Genomic DNA, 10628 nt, shown 5'->3' on the forward strand with positions numbered 1-10628 from the left:
GAGTGTTATGTTGGCGCGCGTAACTATTATTGTTATTTTAGTTTTGCGAGGCTGCGTTAACGGTATCAATTATTACCCTTTAAACCACGTAAATTGAAACTCACAGGCACTTTTATATATTACATCATACACGAATAAATATAGCTTTTGTGTACTATGTACGTGTAATTATCTATTTATTTATTTATAACAGTAATAAATCTGCAGTTCACTATTTAAATACGTAGTCGCGGGTGTGTAATGTAAACACCGTTGAGCGCGTATCGCGCGTACTTTCCCGTACATTTGTGAAATTAAATAAATCAAAAATATGTTTATTTTTAATCAAGAAACGAGTCAAGATTATTAAAACAGCAAACCTACGTAACGAGTAAACTGGTGCAATATTATTAAAGCGAGAAAAATACCGAATGGAAGTTTTCATCAACTTTGTTCCACTTTCGTTTTGCGTAGTTTGTCGTTTTATTTAAACCGCGATCTTAAAATCGCGTGTTTTCCAAGTTTTGTCGCGGAACTTCGCTTGACATTTGACTCTCGTGGCTCTCGCATGTATATACACACATATATGTATATAATAGACATAATATATAATTCTCTCGCGGAGAAATTCTACTTCAAAAGTCCTCAGTATCTCATTAGTAACATAAAACTGATAGTCACTTTTTGACGTCCATTGCAGCGCGCACGACAGGTGCCTGATACGCGAAAACGAGAAAAGATCAGTCGCGAGAGATCGTTGCTTATTGTGCGAGTATGATTGAATACTCGCGATGTGTGTCGAGATTGTTGTTGTTAAATAAAAACCGATGTTAGAGAACTTTCACGACGACAATGAGCAAATTTATGTCTCTCGTTTCCGGTTTGTGTCGTTGAAGATCGACGCTGCAGAGATTCGACATGGAAGGTCAAGCGAAACCAACCGAGTTATAAATATATCGCTAGATAACGACGCGCGATGCACATTTGTTGAATATACTTTCCTGAAAAAATAGTGCGGAAGCGTGATTAATTGAGATGCGAACACACATCACATTGGTTATTTCCAAGATGTAATGCGCGCGCGCGACGAGACGATATTTTTTATAGTCACGTTGTTAATTAACTTCGCTCCGCATTTTTCATAAACACACGGTTCTCTGTGTTCTCGCACGTAAAGAAGAAAATCATCCATGTGGGATGAAGCATTTTTAATGCATTAGCAGCTAACGACTGTTCGCGCTTTTATTTAGCGACCCGCCGGAACGATCGTAAATTCTTCGCGTGCATTTGTTATTATCACGGCACAGCACGAAGACGCCGCGACACGAAGAAACGACTTTCAGTATATTATATACATGTATACATACTGAATATATGTGTATATAGGTATCTCCACGGCAAAAAGACGCTAACACGCTAGATTACCATAAAGATATGCGACCGTAGTTGGGACGCATTACCCGAAAGGGGAAGCGTAACAATTAGTCGCGGCTCTTTATAACGCGCTCCGCCGCTGTTTCCGCGACGATCATTTTCATACTCCAACGTTGACTGCACCCGCGCGCGCATTAAATCGTCAACTTTGTCTTGGGAAGCTTGTGTCTCGTACCGTAACTCCTCCGCATCGCGTCATGCCGAAAAAGTGTCGCTTTTAACGCTAGAAAAAAACGCTGGCTTATAAAGAGACGCAATCTCGGTTGCATAAATTCGTAACGCGAAGTATTCCAATCACAGAAATTCAACGCGTTTTTTTTTTCGATCTCTCACAGATTTTCGGGAAAACAAAACTAAAAAACATCATCAACGTTTTTTCGCTTGTTTTAACGCAATAAAAGAACAAAAAATTAAAAAAATAATAATTTCAAGTTGTGCAAATCGTACGAGCTCTTTTTTATTAGTATCAAACAATGAAACTATCGACGAGAGAAATATAATAATATACGCGAAATATTTTTTAACTGTCAATAATAATAATTCAAATAAAATTTCATTTTAAACGTCTATATCAGATAGATGCTTTAATTTGCATTTTAAATATTTCGCGTGCACATGCACTCGGACACGCTCGGTTCTTTTTCGCCCGTGTTATTTTTTCTCTCGTTGAATAATCAGTGTACGAATATTAACATAAGTGGATTTTTTGTTTCCGTCGGAAATAATTTTGTTTTTCATTAGCTTATTCGGCTGTTCGCACTTTGAAATGTGAAACAAAAAAAAGACGAGCCGCGGTGAAGAATCATTGCGGCGCGGCGCGCGCGCGCGCGCGTCAAGAGATTAAATTTTCCTCGGAATAAAACTCGGCATCAAATTCCTTCGCGAGAACTCGGTTACACCACTGCGTACTTTCCCGTGGCTGTTTCACAGTTGTTTCAAGCCTTCAGATTGACTTCGACGATAAATTTGCCAAACATTCTTTATCATAAATATTTATTCAAGATATCCGCGTTCTATGCAGATATACGTAATTATTAATCACAGTATACAAAACGTTACTCAACACAGTTTCGAGAAACAACTACCGCGAGTTCATATATCTAAGAAGCGGAAAAATAATTTCAATATTTTTTCCAGCTCTTCCGCGGGACCGCGACTTTTTCGTAACACGCGTTACCAAACGTTTATTTTCATAATGATTATATGTAGGTGAGCGCGCGTGGGCAATATATACATGCTCTTTACGACTCGCGCACCGAAGTAAATTTTCACCGTTTTTGTAGCGGTGCTTTGTAACATATAAGTTGACTTTATTGTATTAAAGCGGACGGAGTGTACACGCGACATGTCTCTCTCCGGAGATAGAGGAGAAGAGAGAGAACGCGCTCTTTAGCTTTTATATAACCATAATGCACGCCTTCATATCCACACGACGAAACGATGCGTCGCGGCTTGGATGCACTGTGTTGGAACCTGTGCCCACGTTGCACGGGAAAACTGGATCCGCAACATCCGAGAGAGGCGGCGGCACATGGCCTATTCATGCACACGAGGTCTTCCACTGAGAAACGAGCGCGCGGCGCTAGAAAAGTGGGGAAGAAGGTGTCGCACACAATATCTATTCCCGGCTCGCAACCGTATGCCCGCTATCGCAAGACTTGGGCTATACGCTGGAAAATTGCGGGAAAAATGACACGCAAAGGTCATTTCCCGTTCTGCGTCTTATATAAAAAGAGAACTAATAATAGTAATAGTACTTGTTTGTACAAACAAGTTGATACAAACAAGTGAAAAATAAATTTCCGAGAAAATATAACGCCAAACAATATTTTATAAAAACTACGAAAGTGTTTCAAAGTCGAGTATTTTAAAACGTATACGCATATATGTGTGTTTTTATATATATATATATACGTGGAGTAAATCTCCGCGTTGCGAAATTGTTTTTCAAATAAATGAAAAAATAAATCTTTTAGGGTTTTCGTGCGATTGGAAAAAATATTCGGTGAGGAATAAGTAAACCGATACATTTTACACGCAATAAACCAATAATATTTTTGATATTCCATTACGTATATTCCGGAGAAAATTAATCCAATGAAGCGGGAAAGGTGTTATAATAAAATATACCCGAGACGAGCAGGCCGATCGCATCTTTGTCGCCGGCTTTTCGCGAGAGACAGTCGGATGAAGCCTCGGCTTCGCGCGATGCGTCCAACAAAATTTTGCTCTCGCGAGACAGGGAAGCAGAAAGGAAAATCACATTACGGCAGAAAAGTGTGCAAGGCCGCGACGAAAAACCGGGACACAGTGGCGCGTGTGTGCCGCATCGGGATGGAAGAGAGGGAGAGAGGAGAGAACTTCTTTTTCTTCTACTCAACTATTATCTTGCCAGTTTGTACCAGGTGTGTCGGGGTGGAAACACCGACGGGCGCGCCGCAGAAGACGATGGCAGAAGAGTGAGCGGGCAAGAGGGTGTGGCGCGCGCTTGGTACGACGACACCACGAGGGGTGGAACGAACGGAATCGTGCGGCACACTCTGCTGCTTTACATTTTATTGCCCGACGTGGATTCTCGACCGATTTACATAAAGAGACGAACGGTGTAGTTACATCGGCGGACTGAAATCGGAAGGCAGAAAGAGAAAAGGAAGAGATGGACGGGAGAAGTAGATATGTTTCCTGTCGCCCGACGACAGCGACGGTGAACTTGCGATCCGTTTGTATCACGGCGACGAAACATTCGTAGATATTGTAGAAAATAACGGCAATCGTATTCTTTTCTGGCAACGAGAAATGGATGAGAAGTAGAGAGAGAGAGAGAGAGAGACAATCAATGTGACGTTGCTGCACGTGTTGTTCCTCGTTGTCATCGGCGCGGCGCGGCAATTAGCGGTAATTACGCGCGCCCAAAATCCGGCGCGGAAATCACGGGAACTCGGCTCCGCTGATTTCTCGAGTTCGTCGAAGGGATTTCTCTCTTTCTCTCTCCCTCCGGAGCGCCGCAAATCCTCCAAACTGTCGGATCAAGAGGCACTCGCCAGTTAATTAGCTTAACGTCTATGAATTACGAGCAAAATTTTCTCGGAAACTTGTTTCCCTTTCCTTTTCTCTTGTCCCGACGGAGATAGAAATGTGAGAAAGAGATAGAGAGAGAGAGAAAGAGAGAAGGAGAGCATCGACGGCAATGCGAGACTCGCGCGACGTTCTATCGGGTCACTCTCTCTCCGTTTACTTATCTATACCATTCGTTGTAACTTTGCAATCTGTATGGTACACGCGGTTGTCACGGTCCGCTGCATTATACAGTTCGACAAATGTTTAACGTTGTCTCTCGCAGGACGCGCACACTCCGGCAAAATTTTCAGATAAGCGGCGAGAGAGAGAGAGAGAGAGAATATGCGGTGGTTTAATGCGACTCGTGCGATTACACGGCACGCACGATTCTCATCGGACACATCATCCATTAAATATTCATAACGTTATCTCGCGCGCGGCACATTTAAGAAATTTGCTTGACATTGCGCACGTATCGCGCGCATTAATGCACAATATTACAGGTACTCTATTACTTTAATAAGAATAACAACGACTGAACCGTGTTTAGTCGAACAATTGGATATCAATGAGAGAAATCGAATTTCTTCGAAAATCCGAACGAGCAAAAGTGCAGGAAACAAAAAACCTATAAAAATGATACATCGTGTAAAATAATCCCGGAAGAGACAAAACAAAGACGGGCATTGTGTTATCTAGCCGTTCATTTCTTAAGTTCATAAATACACTAGCGGTGAAAGCGCGATTCAAATATTTAAACGGTTCCGTCGGGTGTTCTGTACCAGACACGGACTCGAGCACACGGTTAGTATCGTTGTTAAACTGGAGCGCCGTCATAAATTCAACTTTCTGATGTCCCGTCTCCCACATTAATAATAAACGTAAGAGTGAAACTCGATGATTCTCTCGGAACGATAAGTTCATCTCGAGATAACCAAACGTTACGTTAGTTTATATGATATGTCGGGGAAAGAAGAATAACGCCAAATTTATCTCTAATTGCAATCTCCGGTTGTAAAGTGACGAAATTTCGTTGTCTGAGAGAAACAATTCGAACAATCGGGTAATTCTCTCTAACGGAAAAAAAAAAAAGAGAAAATTCTCGAATAGAAATAGAAATCAACTTATGTAATGGAAACGAGAACGTTTAGTAACTCTGAAAATTACATAATGAGTTTTCTTTGTCAATAAGACCACGGTAAAATTTGTCCCGTGTGGAGAGTGTGTATATATCGCGTTTCCAAATAATTCTGATTACACGACGCGCACACGCATATCCCGAATACGTGTGTGTGTGTATACTATACCAAACGTGAATTGGTCTCAGCCACTACATTTAATCGGATTCAGACACCGCTGACCTAACAAGGACATACCGAGAGTCGCTCACAATCGTTTTACAAACGATTGTGTGCGTGTGTGTGTGGGCGACAGCGATAATCGGGCACTTTCTAAATGCGATTTGCTAAAGATAGCTAAATTATGAGAAAAGCTCGCCCACACACAGGGGGCTTACTTAATCATATCGTCCACCGCACCGGTGGTTTTTTTTCAACGTTACTGCACGGAGATACGGCGGAATCTCAAAAATCCCGTTCGCCCGAAATTTCCAAGGCAAATATTTGGCACTCTCTGATTTTCAAACTAGAACCGAGCGTTCAACAGCTATCCTGAAATTTCAACAGGCTTCTCGGATGTCCAGAGTCAGATTCCGTATCGATCCCTCGCGTCTTTGCTCGGAATATACCGCGAGAGAGGTGAGAAAGGAACCTCCGCGTTCTGCACCGTGACAGAAATATATATATATGTTATAGGAAGAACCCGAAAGAGAGAGAAAGAGATAAAGAAAGAGAGAGAAAAAAAGAGAGAGAGAAAAGAAGACGAAGTTTGCTTATGGGAGTCGTCGGCACTTACCTGTCGAGCGTCCTCAGGTGCAGAATCAGAGGAGGTTGCTCGTCGGAGTCGGTGACGTCGCGACGTATCCGGTTGCGATGTCGTCTCAAGGCCGCGGTGTCATAGGTAGCTGCCTCGTAGTACCCGATATACGAGCCGCGCGTGATATCTGAAAAAAGAAAAAAACAGGAAAAACATTACGGACATTATTCTCTGTATTAAATGGGGGGAAGGGGGGTCTGAGAGAAGAACGTGCGTTGCGCAAACTGCGGCGAGCTGCGAATCACGCGAGGATGAGTCACATCGTAAAAGTGCGTGATTAAGAGCGCACGGATTTTTTTTCTCTTCCACATTTTTCTCAGGCGAACGCGTAACCATTGGTTAGCGAGAAAAACGGCAACGAGCAAAAGAACGGCGAACAAAGCGTTAAAAAACGTTATTTCCTTGTCTCGCACAGCTTCGCGTTGAGGCGCGGTAAAAATGTGACCGTCTAATTCGCGCTCGAGTCGATTCACGGCGTGAAGAAATATCGCGTTTTGTCGAGATTGTTACGGAACTCGATACAGAGAACGAATTAAATTTTCACTCGACCGCTTTTTATCGGTAGCAAAAACTGAAAAATTCAAAAAATATACACAAGCGTGTATATTTTGAACGCGAATATTTTTTCTTCTTCTCATACTTTATATATGCCCGAGATTCAATTAAAACTGATTATTTAATTTGTCTCGTTTCGTCACTCACTCTCTTCGCGTATTTTTACAAACAATAACCGCGGAAATAATATAAATCATCGCATCTATACAGAAATTCGAAGTTTTTGTTTTCGACAGTTATAGCGCCGTGCGCGACGTTTGGCGCTGATAGAGAAATCAAAGTTTCTATATTTGCACGTACGTTTGCTTCAAATTGGACAGGCGTTTTCGCTCGCTTGTCCAATACGCAGTGTAATAACTGAGTTTTTTAAAAAAAAAAAAAAAAAAAAGAGTTACACCTGTTTTCACAGAAATGTGAATCTGACTCTCGATAATAAAAAAGACCGACAAGAGAGAGAGCTCGAGCAGTTGTGATTATTCCGCGAAACAATTGCGCGAGTTAAATTTTATTAAAGTTATTATTTTATTTCGGCGTATGGCGTGGTGTACGCTGCGAAATGTGGCACTCGCTGCGGAAACTCGTTTAGTATTTTAAGAGTGGAAGGGAATTTTCAGAGGAAACGAACCCTCTCCTTCCACATGCCCCCCTTTTCCCCTCATCCGCATTTACCGTGGCCACTCGGTCCGAGAGAGCTCCTCAGGGACGCGTTTTCAGATCTCGGACGAGAGTACGAGTCGGTCCGAAGTGCACTTGTTTCGCGTCCACTTTGCCGAGAGGATGCACACATATTAACTTTTAATCCAGCCGCTGGATTTCAATGTACCAAATTTGATATTTCGACCATTTCATACATAGAGGTTATTGCGTACAACACAAGCGGCATTTCTATTTTATTTATCGTTCAATTCAGTGATGCACCTTTTTTTGCACTTTTTCTTTCACTTTTACGATCTCTTTTCCCGCCGTCTTTCGTTCGCCTCGATTAATTCCTTCAATTTGTTCGCGCAAGCTCGCGCGTAGTTCAAAAAAAAAAAAAAAAAAGAATTAAATGCATCTAAGCAGAACGACTACAAATTACGCAACGTACTTATTTTAACGAGCGCGGACTTTGTAGATGTGATTCTCGGGCAGCAACTTTCGAAGTTAAAACAGTGAATGGAACGACGCGAAGCGGGAGTTTGCGTCACGTGCTCGCGCAATTAGAGCGCCGTTTAGGGTCGTCGCGTACCATTGTTTCCGTAAATACTACCGATCGAGCGATCGGGAGACGGGACACAAAAGGAACACGTGGGACAAAAGCGAGTATTGGACATGAGGCCATCGCCGGCAGACTCTCTCTCTCTCTCTCTCTCTGTTCGCGCCGGGACCCCCTCAGTTCGGGACATCGAACGACGCGGAATTTCGATATGTCGCATATCTCGAGATTCAAGTGAGTATGTACGTGCGAATAAATCGAATTTTATTGGATTCATCTTGAACTTTATGAGATTCGATTCGACGACTTGCGCGATATGAAAGGAAACGTTATAAAATTTTAATATACATCATTTTCAACATTCTGTTTACAGAGACATGAATTAATTTGTTGCTTTCTGACGAAATAAGTCACAGCACGATTGGAGCAATTTCGATGTTTTTCCATTTTTGTTTGTTATATTCAAAAATATTCCCAGATAGAATATACGAATTCCGCGCCCGCTGCTCTAACGAGCCAAACAAAGACAGGTAAACGTGACTCACCTCTATGCGGCGGCACGGGATGAAGGGGAGACGCGTCGACAACGTCGATCGTCAGAATCCAGACGGGCAGCAGGAACAGCAGCACAAAGAAAATCGGACACGTCGTAGCGGGCCATCGACTCTTGCCCTCCACCGTCGTAGCCGCGAGGCGCATCCTGGGCCCGTGGGCCCCGCGATGGTGCCCCTCCGCCGCCCCTTCTTCCTCTTCCTCGTCCTCTTCCTCCTCCTCCTCCCCCTCCTCACCCACGGCCAGGGCCGCAACGCGCATGGGCCCGATATTCCGTGCCCCAGCAACGACTAATGGCGGCGCTATCTGCCTTTCGTCGAGGAGTCGACCATCGCAGCACTTTGCCAGTCACCTACCAAGATCATTTCTCCGTCCTTCTTCGCCGCCGATCGTTTCTCTTTCTTTCTTCTTACTCTCTACTTCACCACGTGCCCTTTCCTCGCTCGACACTCCTGCCGCGCCACCTCCTCTTTCGTCGTAGGTCGCTCAACCTTTCGACCCCTCCGCCGTCCCCGCCGTTCTGTCTACTCTTCGCTTTCAACCTTCGCTTCTTTTTTTCTTTTTTCTCTTCCTTCTCCTGTTTCTCTTCTTCTTCTCTTTTTCAGCCGGTTCCACCTCGCCTCACCTTCGACAGTGGATCGACTCCTCCACGTCGTCCTCTTCTCTCCACCACCTTCTCCGAGCGACGCTCTTCTCCGATCGATTCTGTTGACAAAAATGTGCACCGAAAAATTGCTTGAACGTCAAGAGTCGCAAAGTTGCAATTCGCGGAAAGAGATTAATAAAATTCAAAGAATCGGAGCAGTGTGAGCTAATTTTTTTTTTTTTTTTTTTAACAACACGGTATTTTTTTACTTTGTTGAAAAGTTACTTTGTTGAAAAGTTACTTAATGACCTAACCCTGTTTCTCCGGCATCATTTTGCTAGTAGTCGCGAAAATCTGGTACACATACTACCACCCGTACGGGAGAGAGATATATTATTAATGAACAAACGACGATTAAAACTACCTGGGTAAAAATATAACACGAGGTTTTGTGGCGCGCAAACAGTTTGCATTTTTCATGAAAAAAGTTGTAAAACATGTAAATGAAACGCGCGACTGTGGTGGAGTGATTTTCTCATCGTTAATACTCCATAAACTGCTATTTCTTTTCTCGAAAAAACGAAATTTTAACTTGGGTTACATAATTCGCAGCAGACTCTGTACATTTTTATTTCCCGACATTACAAAGTCTCGCCTTCTTACACACACGACGATGACAAAGAAGTGTTTGACTCAAATAGCAAATAGTATGTTCGGAAAAAAGCAAACTTAACAAAAAATTCGGAAATAAATCCTAAAATATTAGAGTAGAAAAACTTACAATTCGTTAAAAAAAAAATAAAAAAATAAACTAGACTATTATTTTCTATTTTTTGATTTTTTCGCGATCCGCGTTGCGGCAAAAACGATTTTGCTACGTACTCGCGAAACGTAATACTTTCGTAAATGTAAAATTCCAACGTGGGGAGAAAAGATTTGCGCGTTTTTCTAGCATTGAGAAGAAACAAGTTCACGTTCTCATATCTGCGAATTTCTCGCGAAGAAATAAAATGAAATAATGGGCGGGACGTTTCTCCGGGAAAGAATGGACGAATATACATACATTAGCCGCGGTGGTGTTTTAGCATATCCGACCGACAGCGATGCGGTGACGTCGAGTAACACGCTTCGTAAATAAAAGTGCGCAACCCTCACGAGAGACGCGGACTCGTAAGCTCGACATCACCGAGGTGATAATACGTTTCGTCATGATGACGCAACGCGTAATCCGTGAATAAATCATGTTCACGCTTAAGCTCGCGAGCAACAAACACCGATTTCTCGAAGTGTTTTATTTTCTAAGTCTAAAGACTTCGTAAATGCGACAAAACAGTT

The 10628-nt window shown here is 42.7% G+C and overlaps 1 protein-coding gene across 1 annotated transcript in view; it reads right to left on the minus strand.

The window, feature by feature from the left end:
• The window catches only part of LOC109855381 (disintegrin and metalloproteinase domain-containing protein 10), a 39635-nt gene extending 30778 nt beyond the window's left edge, over positions 1 to 8857 (minus strand). Inside the window, exons 1-2 of the mRNA XM_020429586.1 lie at positions 8701 to 8857; positions 6385 to 6532 (exon numbers count right to left, since the gene is read on the minus strand). Of these exons, the coding sequence (XP_020285175.1) occupies positions 6385 to 6532; positions 8701 to 8854 (302 nt within the window). The 5' untranslated portion in view covers positions 8855 to 8857. The remainder of the gene's footprint in view (positions 1 to 6384; positions 6533 to 8700) is intronic.
• Between the last annotated feature and the right edge of the window lie 1771 nt (positions 8858 to 10628).

The sequence above is a fragment of the Pseudomyrmex gracilis genome, unplaced genomic scaffold (genome assembly GCF_002006095.1).
Source record: "Pseudomyrmex gracilis isolate BER0280 unplaced genomic scaffold, ASM200609v1 scaffold_88, whole genome shotgun sequence".
NCBI lineage: Eukaryota > Metazoa > Arthropoda > Insecta > Hymenoptera > Formicidae > Pseudomyrmex > Pseudomyrmex gracilis.